This window comes from Mesitornis unicolor, unplaced genomic scaffold, assembly GCF_000695765.1.
Source record: "Mesitornis unicolor isolate BGI_N332 unplaced genomic scaffold, ASM69576v1 scaffold8270, whole genome shotgun sequence".
NCBI classification, from domain to species: domain Eukaryota; kingdom Metazoa; phylum Chordata; class Aves; order Mesitornithiformes; family Mesitornithidae; genus Mesitornis; species Mesitornis unicolor.
The window spans coordinates 45,862-62,509 of record NW_010156239.1 but is presented as its reverse complement, the minus strand read 5'-3'; the positions used below and the strand labels follow the sequence as shown (position 1 = coordinate 62,509).

At 39.4% G+C, this 16,648-nt stretch overlaps 1 protein-coding gene across 1 annotated transcript in view; it reads left to right on the top strand.

The window, feature by feature from the left end:
- Positions 1–16,648, top strand: part of LOC104540644 (TBC domain-containing protein kinase-like protein) — a gene marked incomplete at its 5' end in the record, with an annotated part of 58,002 nt that overhangs the window by 23,962 nt on the left and 17,392 nt on the right. The window contains one exon of the mRNA XM_010184540.1: positions 3,347–3,522. Coding sequence (XP_010182842.1) covers positions 3,347–3,522 — 176 coding nt within the window. The remainder of the gene's footprint in view (positions 1–3,346; positions 3,523–16,648) is intronic.

The following is a 16,648-nucleotide window of genomic DNA, read 5'->3' as shown; positions in this document are numbered from 1 at the left end:
GCTCTTCTGAGTTGTTTGCACATGACAAGTCATCTGGCATCCTGGTGAGGTACTCTCTGTTCGTTTGTTCATAGTTCTGCTCAAGAATCTGGGCACTGACTTGGTATATTGACACTTCTGACACACAAACAGTATGTTTTTAATAATGTGTAAGCTTTAATGTTTTCTGGCATATAGCACAGTTATTTGGGAGCAGAAAGAGTACAAGCAGGATTAATACTGCGTGAATGCAGAGTCTTGGTGCAATAACAAAAGATGGATGTTTAATTGGAGACTGACTCATTTGCCATATATTTGAAAGGGCATGGGAAGAAATCAGGATTGAAGTGACATAGCAGACCCTTACTTATTAGCCAAAAGGAGGAGAAAAGATCTTATCCAGCAAGGCTGCAAAAGATTGTATTACATTTTAGTTACTGACAGGAAGTGATTTTTCTTAAACCGATACTTCAAACAAAGGGTGAAGATGGGCTTGAAGGTTACTCAAGTGTGAAGCCTGTTCATGCAATGCGACTAAGAAATATTCTGTAAATGTTTACACTAGTTTAAGGTAGGCTTAAACTCCTTTTCAGTATTCTGAAAGTAATTGTTTTTTTCAAAAAAGAATGCAAGTAAATTCCTTCACTACCAATAGTCTTGTCTCCCTTGTGGGTGATAAATGTTTATATATTTTTATACTTATTTATTATTATGTATGTATATTTTATATATTTTTATTATTGTTTGTGGAAACCATAATCTTCTTGTTACATTTTTATTTTGCATTACGTAGAAGCAGAACAGTTAATCAGCAGACTGTAAATTGGTGTTAGGCTTTTGATGGCCTCCCTCCCAAACCATTTAAAATTCCCCCTTGTTCTGTGGAATTTCATTTTCACTGTCCTCCTGAAATGCTGCTTAGAAGAGATGAGAAACCACACAGACAAGAATCACAGAATAAAAGACTCCTAATTTTTTTACTTAAACCCTGATGTGTGCGAACTGGTTATCATTTTTAGGGAAACCCATTGCTGCATGTTCCAATTCTGTAAATGGATTCCTTTTGGAGCTACAGAGCTTGTTTCTAGGAAAAATACTTTGATAGTCTGTCTCAATGCTGAACTCTGTCAAACTCAATTTCTGCTTTAAGCTTTTTCATAACTTTCTACTGCACATAGTGTTCCTATTCCATCCCCCAGTTCTCTGTTTTCAATTTCAGATATTAGTAGGCTATTATGCCCTCTCACAACTGAACATTTCTTATGCTATTAGTTATTGTTGTTCAGATATATATATATATATATTTATTTCTTTTACTGGCCAAATTCTGCTTTCATCTCACCTGTTACAAAAGTACTGGTAATATTTGCTTAGCTAAGATTCTCAGGAGACAGGGCTATAACTCAGTTATTAGCAGTCTCTTTATAGAAAAAATAAAACCCATAAATGTACTACAGTCTTGAACTGAAATTCTCATGAGTCTTCAGAAACATAGAGTGTGACTGTAATGACCATGCTTCAGAGTGTATTCTGAGCTCTGGAAATAGTAACCAGTGAAAGGAATCTGCTGTCTTTACCTGAATTTAGAAATAGTGTAAAATTTTCCAGTTGTGTGGATTTTGCATGGGAATTATACTAAATAGCAACCTTTCATTACAATATATTCAAAATGAAAATTCTAATGTTTTCACCACGAAAAATTGTTACTGCTGAGACACCACTTTGTCCATTTATCTCTAGCAAGTATTATCCCAAGTAGCTAGGGAACCTGATATGTTCAAGGGAAATTGTCATTTACTTTCACATCCAGAAAAGTTTGAGCTAGGGTTGAGATTAGGTAAACCACAGCTTTAGTCCCAGATTTTTCAGAATTTCAGAAGCAAGACAGCACATGCACATGTTGTGTTCAATGGAATGAAAGCATATGCTGCAGGCTGTGTCCTACCTGAATACAGACAGCTTTTTGAATGGGAGATTAATAGAGCACATCATTCATTCAGATTTAAAACAAGTGAATAATCTCATTGAACTGGAATAATCTCTCCCAAGCTTGAATTTCAGCTTCTTTCGCTCACCACCCTTCTAATGACTGAGGTTTTTGGAGTAACTCCCTGATGGATGGCAGTGCATCAAATCTATTGATGGCAACACATCAAATCTGTTTGAGATACGCAGATAAAGCTTGGCTACACTGCCCCTGTTTTGTTCATAGAAGCTGGTGCTTCAATCTTCTAAATTGTGAGTGCTGTAATGAATCATGCAAGATGCTTGGGACAGACCCAAGAAGCACTAGTATACCTGTTTTTCTGATGCACTACACTAGTTTTGTCATCAAATGCATGCTAGGGTAGTTTTTCTTTTCATGAGACTACAGACAGGAGATGTAAAACTAACCAGTCTTTTTACAGCGATAGAAAACTAAACATTTTTTTTGTGTTAACTCTTCTTAGAGGACAGATACATGTGGGATGCTTAGGTTGCAAAAATTATATTTGTAATGTGGTTACTTTTTTTTTTCTTTTGCATATGTTTTTCATTATGCTTTGGTAATTTTTACTTGACCACAGCTTATTTTAGGATGCTTCGCATTTGATAGGTGTCTGCTTCCTCCCAAGTTGAGTAACATATTGTCACACGTGGCACTTTACTCCTTCAGCCAGAATGTTTCACTGTGAATGTCTGGTTGGGTTTTGGACTCTTGGGATTTGGTGGTGGTGGTGGTGCTTGTTTGTTTGTTTTAAAAAGCAAACCTCTAAAATCTGTTGTGTTTGCCATCAAGCTGACTTAGTGTTGACAGCTCCTGTTTTCCACCAAACAGATAACATCATAATAGCTTTGTCTGAACAGCAAGCCACACAGAGTTCGACAACTGAAAGCTTTCAATCTGACTCATAGTATTTAGATGCTCAGTTGATACAAAGATCCTGATGTCCATACATTGCATGAAATGTACTTTTGATGTGCTGCATGTACTTACATTTTAGAGTCAATAGTCTGACTTGCAAAGACATTTAATGAAGATGTCATATAATCACTAAGCTGTCATAGATTCCTGTCTTTGCATTGGGTTCAGTTCAGCTCTTAAACAGCTTGCTGTATTTCCATACATACCTAGGGATAAAATTCATGTCTAAAATTTCTTTGCAAGTTTTCCATTAAAAAATTCTGAGTGGTTGGGTTTGGTTTTTTTTTTAATGGAAGAACATTTTGGAAAACTATAGGCCTTTTAAGAGGGGGCAGAGAGAGAGAGACGAAGACAGGGGTGTAGATGGGTATATGTATATTTAACAACATCATAGCTAGGTTAATTTACTTTACTAATTTTTCATGCTTACATTTCTTGTGTTTTCTTTAAATCCCTGATCAGAGATTGACATTGAGCGTTGTGTTCGGGAGTCAATCAACCTGTTTCGCTGGACCCCCAAGAGTGCTACGTACAGGCAATATGCACAGCCGCCACGGCAGGCCAGTGAGAGCAACGGCACAAGAAGTTCCATGTCCTCCCTTTCAGCAGACTATCAGGAAGCACCTCGAAGTGACCTGGTAAGTGCCCTGGCAACTGGAGCGTGGAGAATTGTTCAGAGGGCATGTTTCTCCTGCCTCAGGTGGCTGGGTTTTTAAAATTATTGCAGGAAGAAAATAACCACCAAACCTTAGTTACTGGCATTTATGTTGTCACTTCCAAGCGCAGAGGTTTGAGACATTCATCAGATGTTCTTGATTTTCTTGTCAGCTAGTGCAGTGTTAAAACCTATGTCATATTACTAATTTTAATGAATAATCCAATGCAGTAAATTAGAATTAACTGAAAGGTTGTTGAGTTTTGTTGTGTTTTTGGGTTTTTTTTTTTTAACTTTACTGCTTTGAACTTCTGCTTCTTTGATGTGCATGCCAATAAAAAATTTTCTCCTTGTGCCACATTTCTGCCTCTCCCAATTCCTGCTTCTTCGGTTCTGTGGTGTTTGTTATCACAGCAGATCAATGTCCACCACTCACCTGCAGAACTGCTAACAAGCTTTATCTTAGGAGAAAAATAGTAAAAAACTCAGTTTGCCAGTGAGAAACAGGTAACTGGAAAGTGATGCTGGCAGCTCTGACTGTTTTTTCCATCTTGGCATGTCAGGTTAAAAATATGGCTCAAGTGATTTTGGAAGGTAGTACGTGAGTTATGCCTGTGTTTGTCTTGGCAAAGAGTAACTAGTGGCTAAGAGTATATCTGTGTGAAATAGATACTCAATTTAGCAAAAATGTTTTTGCCTTCTCTCTCCAGTAAAGTCTCATTGTTGTTTCTCTTGTCAAATACGTCAGCTGAAGAACTGTGAGTTGAAAGAATTCCTTTCCTTTCTCTCAGCAGTATCAATCTAGTCAGTCTCTTAAGCATTAAAGTTTTGTTTCGATTTTTATTCTTCCATGTTCTCCTACAATCAGAATTCATTCTTGAGTACGTTAGAATAATAGGGGAAGGATATATAGACCTGCTATGCCTATTTGGTCAATTGCTTTAGGTTTTAGTCTTTCCATCTGTGAAGTGTATTGTCACTCCCGTGTATCTTACTGTTTAAGTAGTCCTTAAACCTGACGATATTCAGTAATTTTCTTGGTTTTTACTTTAGTTTTGGTTTTCTTTCTACTGCTCTGTTTTCTGGAAGCCTTAGCCACAAATCCAGGACTCCAAGTGCTAGACATGCAAATGCAGAGCAGAAGGAAACTGCGACGAGCTTATGGGATTTAAGAACTAATAGATGGATGTAGAAAGGCAATTGGGAAGAAAAATTAAATGACAGGAGAATACTGGTTGTTGTCATACAGGAATTATAGCCAACATTACTGCTGCTATGCTGTTCTAGAGTTATGTAGAGAGGCTTTCTGAGGGCTGCACATTCATAGAATAATTCAGATAGGACCTTAGGAAGTCATCTGGTACAAATTCCTGCAGAAAACATGCTCAACACTGAATTCAGATGGGATTGCCCAGGACTTTGTTCTGTCAGGTCATGAAAACCTCCTAGAGATTATGCAGCCTCTCTTGGCAGCCTGACAGCATTAACAGTGAAAATGGGTTTGTGTATGTGCTAGCTTTTCTTAGTGTTATGATGACAAGTCAGTAAAAGGACAAGCTGCCTCCATCCTGAGGATGTGCTTGTACCTCTCTGTGTCCAAGCAAGAGTGAAAGGACTTGGAAATAGCAAGCAGGGAGATGGGAGAAAGCAGCAATTGTCTACTAAACTGGTAAACAGACCAAGGATTTCTATTTGTAGCAGAGATTAAAATCCATTATTTTGGGTCAAGCAAAGTTTCTTTCAGTTTTCATCCATTTTCTGAGAAATTTTTGAGGTGTTTTTTTACGGATAGTGATTTTATTTTCATACTAGAAGTTGTTTGTTGATAATGCCAGTAACTAATCTCATCTGTCCCACAGTTTCCAAGAAATTAAGCTAATGTTTTTAGTATGTTATAGAAAAATAAATACTGTAACTTCTATTGCCTTCTTGTTAATTTCTACTTCTTTCTACTTAACAGCAAAGCATTTTCAATTTACTGTAGTGTAACTGATGGTTTAACTTCTTTTGAAGCTCAAGCGTATTGCATCTTTTGGGTACTAGTGCAGGTTTTTTTAGGTCATCTTATGGAGCAGCACTATATGATTTATACAGCAGTAGGTGAACTTATTCAGGCTTTTTCTGTAGCAAAGAGGAAACTAATCTCATGGACACCTGAATGACAAGGAAGCTGATTCTTATGTTCGGTTATAGTCTACTATAACATAACTATAGTCATGTGATTGCTCTCATGTGCTGTATTTTTGTGTGTCAGATTTTGAGACACATATTTACAAGCCACTTGGTTCTGTCAGGAGCTGTAGTTCAGACTTTGAAAATCCTGTGTAACATGAGCTGCTAATGAGCTGCCTCTCGCTTGTGACCAGTTCTGCACTTACGGATGTTTGTCTCTATAAGATGACAAGTGTTTGAGTAACATTGCTAATAAAATTCAAAATTATTAGTGAAATACACTATTTACTCCCAGAGGTTGTGTGTGGTTTTTTTGTGTGATAGGCTTTTTCCTTCGATTTTTTTGTTGGTTTGGTTTATTTTTTTAACCTTAATCCTGGAGCGATCTATCTCCTTCTTCAGACACGTACTCTGCTGGTGTTTGCTGCCATGGGGAAACTTTTTTTCTACTTGAAAGTTCAATCTTTATGCACAGTAGCCTTTAATGGATTTTCGAAAACACCAGTGTATCTTTGCTGGTCAGGCTAGCTCTTAGAAAATGAATTTGCTGTTTCCCCCTCCAGCCCCATTTAGTTGCTCATTATTTGGACAAGCAGTTTGAACTACATTTGTATCACCGGTTTTATATTTGGGGATCACCTCTGTATTTGAGGGTGGGGAGGGTAGCAAACAATTCCTTTGTAAACAAAGCTGTGAATTTGCTTTGGAAAGTATTTAATTGTAAACACCAGCTGTCTCCTATATTTGTATTTTCTGCTAAGCAGCTTCAGTTTATTTCTTAAGTGCTTTTTATTGGCTTCTTAAATATTTGTGTGTATCTGCATGTTATGGTGCTTTAGTTGATAATAACATGAGAAATATTTGCCCCTGGGTGAGCACTTTTCTTCCCAAGTCATCAGCCAGTAAAACAAAACTCTTTTGACTTTTATCACTCGCATTGCTTAGTTTTCATTTCAGTGGCATCTATTTGCAACTTCATAAATGGGCTTGGGTGCTCTTCCCTCCTGGAATTGCGTATTGCTTAATCTTTTACTCTTTCAAGCAGCAAGCACATTTCTACTGAGATAAAATCTCAAGGAGGAAATAGTTTCAGAGACAATGAATGTACATCTTAAGTGGGTTTGCGTGTTTACTTTAAGAAAGATAAAATGTCAAAAATAAGAATGACAAAACCCCTTTAAGCTCACTATTGAATTTTAGTAGCAAGCTACTGAAATTTGTGCCGGTAATTTTTTTCTTGACCAGTACATTGATGACTTTTGGGTTTTTTTCCTTACTTTTCCTGGAACTTACCTTCATCCCCTGGAAACTCCTAAAGTGTTTTTTCTTGAATGGCCAGGAGTCACAGTGACAAATAGCACTTGCCATGTAACAATTCTCTGCTATGCCTGTATCTCCTTCATTACAGACATGGTAGATGTACACTCTCTGCAGTTACCTCTGTTCTTACGTATAAAAGCAAGAGAATGATGCAGTTTCTTTATCTTTCTGAATGTCTGCTCTGGTGTGGCAGGTGGGCTCCCAGAAATCCCGAGGCTGTTTCAATTGTGCCGCCTTCTTGGTCTTCTACTGCCCATCTTCTTTTCAGGGGTGGGAATTCTTGATGAATGTTGGGGAATGAAAGCGTTCAACTGGAGAAGAGTCTACCAGATGGTTATTGATCCTTGCAGTGACTAAAATGCCACTGCTCCAGTTCAGCTTTTCATTTTTGATGAAGTAGGAGAAATATGGAAGCGGGAAGGTGACTTAATGGCTTTATGAAACAGTACAAACATGAAAACCATTTGTCTTTATCAAAAATAGTATGAGGAAATTTTCCTGATGGTAACTTTTCTTTGCAGATAATCAGTGATAGCTGCCATGCCAGGCTATCAGATGGGAATTTGGGCCTATTTGCAATAAATACAGCAGCACTCAGTTGCTTCTAATTTCCTGTGTGCCCCTCGGAGTTATTTGTCCATATAAAATGTATAGCCTGGTTTATATTAAGCCTTTGAATAACTGGTGTGTAAAGTCCATCTATTCTTCTAAATGAAGCATGATGAGTAGTGTATACCAACATTTCTGTTTCGGTGTATGGGCTAAGAAATGTCCACGGGCAATGGTGCAATGTCTGTGCTGTTCATAACAGCTATTACATATGTATTCTACCTCAAGGGTCTTCTGACTTCCTTGACTCATTTCTGGTTTGTTTTGTGCTTTGGTTTGTTTTGTAGTTTTTGTAGGGAACTTGGGTTTGTTTTCTCCTTTCATTGTTCTACTACTAAACAAATATGTTCCTCAAATTTGTCTTCCGTTCATGTTGTGCAAAGCCTTACTGATCAACATCTGAATTAATGTTTCTGATTTATTTTGCGTGTGCCTTTGATGCTTCTGTTTTTCGGATTGCAGCTGCCAACAGCTAGAGTGAGAAGTTGGGTTTATGTGTAATTTTTGAGATGAGTTGGTTAAAAAATAAACTTTTTATGTCACTCTCCTGTGAGTGAATAAACAATTCACTGCTTAATTAGGTATGACATAGGCCCATCACATTCTGGCAAATATTCTTAGGAATTGTCGAAAGCTTCAGAACTTTCTCTGTGTATTTGTAAGCTTCTCAGGGGTTTTTTTGATACTCAAAAGCCAGGCAGGGAGCAACCAGAAAGTGGGAAGTGTAAGGAAACCTCTACTTCCAGTGCTTTGGTTCTGCAGATTAAACTAGCTGAAGGAAGCCTTTTTAACACTTCCATTACTCTGCTTGCTTTTAAAAATATGCATGTATTTTATTACGTTTTAAGACTTTTTCTGATAGAACATAAGGCATTAAATCAATTAATAGAGTAGATAAAACAAGGAATATATTGGCTTAGGACATAAGTGATGTTAGATGTTTATTTAAGAGTCTCAAGTCTCTAATGAATGTTGGGTTTTAAGTTGTAATATAAACAAATTATTTTAATTTATTATAAACTCGTTGGAACAAATTTTTCTAATCTAAATATTATTTAGATGACACTTGAATAGTTTGTTAGACACTCACTTAGATTGTATTTAAGGATTGTAAACAGATTTTCTACAGGCTTGGTTTCAGAGTCTCCCTGGGACGTGTTTGTCTGCTGTGAATGTAAATGGCGCAGTTGAAGCAGCCAGAGCACTCGGCTGCAGCCTTAGGCTCAGGATCTGGATTCACTGATGGTCCATCTCGTCCTTCCTCACAGGCCTGCCGTTATACCCACTTTACCCACTTTGAAGTTGAAAGCTGGGTCTATTTGACCTTTTTGACCTCCCACAATTGGGATTCCATGACTGATTAACAAATGTGCTGGGAGGGAGGGGGTAATTACACCTGTAAAATTAATTTAAAAACAAAAAAAATCTATGTAGTTCTCTCTCTCTGCATGTTGTGGGAATGTTCTTCTTTTCTTTTGGTTTGTTTTTTTGTCTGATTTGGGTATTGTTTTAAAATCAGGTTCTGGGTTTGATAGCCTTTGATCAATTAAATACTAGTTTAATTGTCTTCTTTCTTTCAGTTTTGCCATATTACTGAGGAAAAGAAATTTACTTTAAAAAAATCATAAGCAGTAGCCATTATATTGCAGGATGAGGAATATGGCAGCTGTCATTGCCACCCTTTAATGTGGTAATGTTATTGACAAATGAGCTGCTTACAAGATAAGGAAAGGATGGGAGGCGCATAATAAAGTAGAAAATGCAACAGAACAGTACAGTCAATTTTGCTACAGCTGTTCATTAGAGTACTCCCCTGCCTGTATAGGCCTCTTTCTGTCAGTAACAGTGGATTTAAGCATCATTCCTTCTCAGCTGGTACAGGAGTTAAGTACTTTTTGCTTATCAGGCCATCAGAATCCAAGGGAGCAATGGGATTCATTTTTATCTGTTTGAAAACAAACAAACACCCCACCAAAAATAACCATGCAAAGGACAGTGTTCCTAGGGGATTAAGTACTGCCGCCTTCTACTTAACTTTGAAGGGTACACAAAAACATTTGCATGGAAAGGACTAAATGCAAACACACTGGTAATGATTGGTTTCAGTTGTAAAATCCTTCTAGATGATGCAACTAAAATCCGGTCTTCTTATTTGGTCTTGTTTTCAGATACGTCCTGAAATATGACTCTGCTTGTCATGAAAACTGGTTTGGTTTTTTTTAATAAAAACATGATAGCAGTGGCTTTGCCTGCAAATCTGTCCTGTTCTTGTTTATTCTTCCTCCTTTTTTCTACGAACTGTTTTCACTTGCTATATTTTAATTGGTATAAAGTAGCGCTACTCAGTACAAATATTTATCCCAAAGCTTTTGTGATGGCATCATGACACTGAGTATTATATTTAGTAGGATTCATTGTAAAAAATACATTTGCTTTCTTCCGTGATGGTTATTCAAATTAAAAGCAAGCACAAACAGCAATGTCTTTGCTACAAACCCTTGATTTGGATTTGCATCTGTTTGTGGTTGCTGCCTGTATCTGCTTTTGTCTTCTTCTCCATTTGATCAGTTCTTCAGAAATCTTTTAAAACCATTATATTCTAAGCTGGCTTTCAAATGTTTTTGTCGTCTTACTCCTAGATAAACACACTTACATTGGTTTCAGAAACAAAACATGTTCCAAAAAAATAGAATGACATCTTCCATGAAGAATATTTCTTTATGAAGGACTTTGATGCTTTCAATAGATTACTTTACTTGAACCCCAGATTATAATTATACTGACTTTCAGGCTGAAGTTCCTTCTGTATTAAATTTGCTGCAATAAGTTTTGCCAACTTGAAACACAAAAGAGGGGAAACCCTGCTCCCGCTCAGATAAAGCTCTCCTTTCCATGGATAAAAAGTTGCTTTATAGCTCCTGTGTTTATCAGATGGGGCTGTTAAATTCAGATTCAGCAGAACTAAAGATACTTATTCTCTAAAAAAAAAAAATTAAGAAAAGGTATATCTTTGTTTAGTAGCCAGGATGAAATGCCTGTAAGAGATTATAGGCTAATGGAAAAATAGATAGGAGCTGTGATTGTGGCAGCCTCGTGTTCTGGAGTGCTTTAATCTTTCTGAAACTTGACTTCTAATTTGAGAATGGTTAAGCAGCTTTAATTCGTAATATTTTTAAAAAAATCTTAATGCCGCCTGCTTCTTATTAAGAACAGTAAATGCATATAGCTTAGCAATTCCCAGGCCTCTTTGAAAATTAATGGAGTGAGACGAATAAGTACTTTAAAAGTAAAGAATTTAGGATTGTTGTTGTCAGAGAAACTTGTAGGAGGCAAGTAGACCTCAGACTTCAGCTTAAGTACTCCTTTTCCTATTACCAGCCTGCTGATTAAGCAGTCTTCCCTGATGAACAGCTTCTTCTAGCTGACTAGTCTAAAGCAAGATTCATGTTTTAAGTTAGGGTATGCTAAAATAATTCTCTTTTCTTTGCAGGAAAACAGGCAAAGCAACTTAAGTAGTAAGCTCAGTATCTTAGCATGTGTAGACTGGTGGGTGTGTGTGTGTCTGTGTGTGTGTGAAAATCTGTGTGTATCTTTTTGATAGTTCTTACTGGTAGTAATGGCATGCAGTTCATCTTTGTATGTGAACAAAGTTCTCAATTTCAGTGATAGTAAGTATACAATAGTCAGTATACAATTTCTTATGCTACCTCTAAAACCATGAGTACATTGACTAAACTGTTGGAGCGCTACACAGGTGTGTAACTGGACTTTTACCTACCCTCTGGCACTGTGATATGTGATAAGCTATTTGGACTTGAGCTTTTCTCAGTGGTTATCCTTGCTATATTGTTTAAAACAAACAAAAAAATGCAGCAGGCAAATTCAACACTCTAATGTGTCTGTCCTGAGGTGTCCACCTGCAACTTAGCTGGAATCAGAATCTCAGTTGGATACTACTACCTCTTCACAATTTGTTGGATATTTGTAACTAATTACTAAGACTATCAATGACATGAACCTTTTCTGAGAGCAGCTAACTTTACTCAAAGGATTTGGTTTAAAGTGGGCCCTCTCCTTCACCAATTGTTCCTTCTTATCCTTCACAGCTGGAAACCAATGCCTGCACTGATGTAGTAAAGCCTAAACAGGGACTTGAAGCCAGTGGTCAGGACGAATACCAAGCTTCCTATCTAAAATGTCAGCCTACATCTTTGTGCATCTCCTCCTAGTTGGCCAGGCTGAGCCAAAGAGAAAAGTCACTGGGGTGATAGACAACAGCTGGAACACTGTTGCTGAGAAGAGTAGGAAAGGTGTTAGAGGTTCAGAAAAACCTGCAAGATTTGGGTGCTCAGGGGCCATGGCAGCTTCAAAAGCTGCCTGAACTCAAGTCCAGTGCCCAGCCACAGGTATCTGTAGCAGGATGGTGGTATGAAGAGGAGGGAGGTGTGAGGAGAACTGGGTAGAAGGATTGGTAGCTTGGTCTTAGCTGTATTTAGCTTGTTCTGACTGATGGTTCATTAGAAAATTCCTGTGAGAAACTATCTGATCTAAAATATAACTGTTACCAGATAAGCTGATAAAGTCAATTTTTTAAATGGAATTAGGAAAGATAATCTTATAAGTGCATGCACATATTTGACTTTGTGATTTGAAGGAAATAAATTAGTCTGATAAAACAGTTGTTAAAAGAAAGAGTTTATTTGGCAATTCTATTTCCCACAAGTCTGTCAATGAGCTTTAGGCTGCAGCTTTGTTCAAAACCTATATAGAGATATTGTATCTCTAAATAGACCATTTAGGCTTTGACTAGGTCAAAGCAAAGATGGTTGTAAAATTCACAGTTGAGTGTGTTTCTCCTTATTTTCAACTAATTTAAAGGGAAAAAATGCTTTTGGTTATTAAATCCTATTCACAGGCAGATAGTATCTGTCTGTGGAGCACTTCTTGTGGCTTTATGCTTTTAGATAAGGAGAAAATGTTTTTATATGAGTATAGGTGATTTTCACAGAATCCCTCTTTCAGCTTAAAACCGTTCCACCTTGTTCTATCACTACCTGCCCTTGTAAAAAGTCCCTCCCCAGCTTTCCTGTAGGACCCCTTCAGGAACTGGAAGGTTGCAATAAGGTCCCCCCAGAGCCTTCTCTTCTCCAGGGTGAACAGCCCCAACTCTCTCAGCCGGTTGTTGTAGGGTAGGTGCTCCAGCCCTCTGATCATCTTTGTGGCCCTCCTCTGGACCCGTTCCAACAGCTCCGTGTCCTCCTTATGTTGGGGGCCCCAGAACTGGATGCAGTACTCCAGAGGGATAGAATCACCTCCCTTGCCCTGCTGGCCACACTTCTTTTGATGCAGCCCAGGATGCGGTTGGCCTTCTGGGCTGGAAGGGCACATTGGTGGCTCATGCTGAGTTTTTCATCGACCGACACCCCCAAATCCTCCTGCTCAGGACTGCTCTCAAGCCATTCTCTGCCCAGCCTGTCTTTGTGCTTGGGATTGCCCCTACCCAGGTGCGGGACCTTGCACTCAGCCTTGTTGAGCCTCATGAGATTCACCCGGGCCCACTTCTCCAGCTTGTCCAGGTCCCTCTGGATGATATCCCTTCCCTCTGGCACACAAACCTCACCACCCAGCTTGGTATCATCAGCAAACTTGCTGGGGGTGCACTCAGTCCCGCTGTCAATATCAGTAATGAAGGTATGAAACAGCACTGGTCCCAGTAGAGACCCTTGAGGGACACCACTTGTCACTGTCTTCCATCTGGACATGGAGTCGTTGACCACTACCCTCTGGATGTGACCATCCAGCCAATTCCTTATCCACTGAACGGTCCACCCATCAAATCCATACCTCTCCAACTCAGAGAGAAGGATGTTGTGGGGGACCGTGTCAAAGGCCTTGCAGAAGTCCAGATAGAATCACAGAATCACAGAACGCTGATGCAGTTACCCCATTGTAGAAAGCCATGAGGTTGGTCAGGCAGGACTTGCCCCTAATAAAGCCATGCTGGCAGTCTTGAATCATCTCCATGTCCTCCTTGTGCCTCAGCATAGCTTGTAGGAGGACTGACTTCAGTCTGTCAGGAACACCTGTTAAGGTTACAGGTTTTACTAGTTTTTCAATACGTTTTAGTTGTTGTTTGCTGGTTTTGGTTTTATTTTACTTGACTCCTACAGACACTGCCAAATTTTTCTCCTGGTCCTGCAGTCAGGATGAAAGACTAAAATTGACTTTTTATCTGAAGCTCTTCTTCTTTGCTAAATTCCATGCTTGGAACATTTGTCCCTCATAGAAGCTGTCTAAAGACACAGAGGTCTAAGCCTGTGTGGGTGCATTCTGCTCAGGTGGTTTGTGCATCCTGCAATCACAGGCACAAAGGCGGCAGCAAGTCAAAGATGGCAAGAGCCAGAATGGCAGTGCAGCTGTTGTGTCCATTCATCCTCTTTATTTCTGAACTTTCTTCTATAAGTCCACCTTATCAACTCCTTTCCAGGTCCTTCCTGCACAATCTCAGCTGCTCTGTCTTTGAGGTCTTTTGTCCCCTAAGCTCCAGTTTTCTCTTCTTTTTTTCACTTCCTACAGAGAAGATGTAAGAGGAAAGCCAACACCACTCAGCTAGCATGTAGTATCAGGATGCTGCTGCAGGGGACAGGAGTTTTGGGGCAAGGACAATGCTTTGTGCGGGTCAAGGTGTGAGGTGAGACACTGAGCAGCAGTGTCAGGGGGAGCTGTGCTGTGCCATGCTGCCAGCAGCAGGACTGCGCTTGCCCAGTGTCCAGAGCAGCGCCCACCACACCAGCAGCGTCGCTGGGCCTGCCCTGAGGAAGGACCTCAGTCCCCCTGACCCCGGGTGCTGGGAGACAGCCCCGGTGGGGATCTCACCCTGTGCCTTCTGCAAGCCGGAGCCAGAAAGGTACTCCAGGTGGGGTCTCGTGATAGCAGAGTAAAGGGACAGAATCACCTCCCTCGCCCTACTGGTCACACTTCTTTTGATGCAGCCCAGGATGCGGTTGGTCTTCTGGGCTGAAAGGGCACATTGCCAGCTCCATGTTGAGTTTTTCATCAACCGACATCCCCAAGTCCTTCTGCTTGGGGCTGCTCTTGAGCCATTCTCCACCCAGCCTGTATTTATGCTTGGGATTGCCCCTGCCCAGGTGCAGGACCTTACACTTGACCTTGTTGAACTTCATGAGGTTGGCATGGCTCCACCTCTCAAGCCTGTCCAGGTCCCTCTGTATGGCATCCCTTCTCTCCAGTGTATCAACTGCACCACACAGCGTGGTGTCATCTGCAAACTTGCTGAGGGTGCGCTTGATCCCACTGTCCATGTTGCTGACAAAGATGTTGAACAGTACTGGTCCCAATAGCGATCCCTGGGGGACACCACTCGTCACCGGTCTCCACTTGGACACTGAGCCATTGACCGCAACTCTGTATGAGACTGTTCAGCCAATTTCTTATCCAACGAGTGGTCCATCCATCAAATCCACAATTCTTCAGTTTTGTGACCAGTGTGTCATGCGGGACAGTGTCGAACGCTTTGCACTTATTCTCAGAGGTAATACATAATTTTCTATTTGTTCTTTCTTTTTATTCTCCTACTTTCTGTAGCACATCTCTGCATGTCTGTGCTCATGTTCTGAACAAGTGTGCAGAGTGCACCAGCGAATCTTCATAATGAAATGGTTGGCTATTCCGTTAATACAGGTCGTCTTCTTCAAGAATGAGATATCAAAACAGTCTGAAGATCTTTCAGAAGATGCTCTCTGTAATGAATCCTAGTAGTTCTGTTTGACCCTGTCTACTGACAAGACAGAATGACTTACTAGGAACAGTTGTGGACTCAGTTATTAACAACTTTTGCCTCAATTTGACCTCCTGCTCAACAGGAGCACAATGGTTGCACAAGGCAAACCAGTTCTGTTATAAGATGACTGAGCTCCGTAAGTGTATCTTTGATGTACATAACTTTTGAAGTAAGTTGAGTTCCATAATGGTTTGGGTTTGGGTTTTGGATTTTTTGCATATGTAACAAACCTGTTAACTCTGTATCTGCAGGATTAAAGCATAATGGAAACAATCTGCTTTAAAATTTACATGTTATATTTCAGATTAAGGCAATGGCACCAACAGAAAAAAAAGTGTTCTTGCTGCAGAAGACTATGAATAAGCGTAATTTATTAACTCCTTAACACCATGAGGCATGCTAATGTATTTTGAATTACATAGCATATGAATGTTTTAAAAAATAAGCACTTCCAAAATTTAATTGAGGTGATATGAGGTCCTTTTAGTGCAGATATAGTTCTGGAAGTTCCACTAGGGTAGCTGAGAGATTAAAGAAAAAAGTCTTGCGTTTGCATATATGATAATAGAAGAAGTGACTGTAGCAGTCTTTTAAATTTTAGATCTTCAAACAGGTTTTGCAAACCTGGTGTTCCCAAGGACAAAAGCCTAGGCCATGCTGCAGATCTTTTTGCTATTGCTTTAAAAGAATCTTGAGTCTGACCCTCTTGAACAAGCTGGAGGTTTCCCTCGTGCTTTATTTTGAATGAGTCAAGCCAATTCTTTTGGGTGACAGCATAGTTGTAATGGCACTTAAAAGTTTCAGCAGCATAAAACAACCTTGAATGAAGGTAGAGACATGGCTTCAAACGTTTCACAACTGTCTTACGGTGACCATATTTTATTTTTTCTGCTGCAGTTCAGAGATCTTTATGTGTTGGAAATTAATGAAAATACGGGATTTCTGCATTCTCTGTTATTCACAAAAATAAGGAGGGATTTTGTTTTGTTTTTCTTAATTTAGATCTGCATACGGTTTTAAGAATCTGAAGTGAGGAAATAACTAGTGCTTAGGAATATTTCTGAGATAATTCACAGTGATGAATCTCTTACAAAAACCAATTTAACTATTATCAAACTAGTTGCTTGAGTACTACCAGGTGTGTGGTGTTGTGTCATCATCTGTCCCATCCCCCAAAACTAAGGAACAGATTTTCTGGGTTATAATA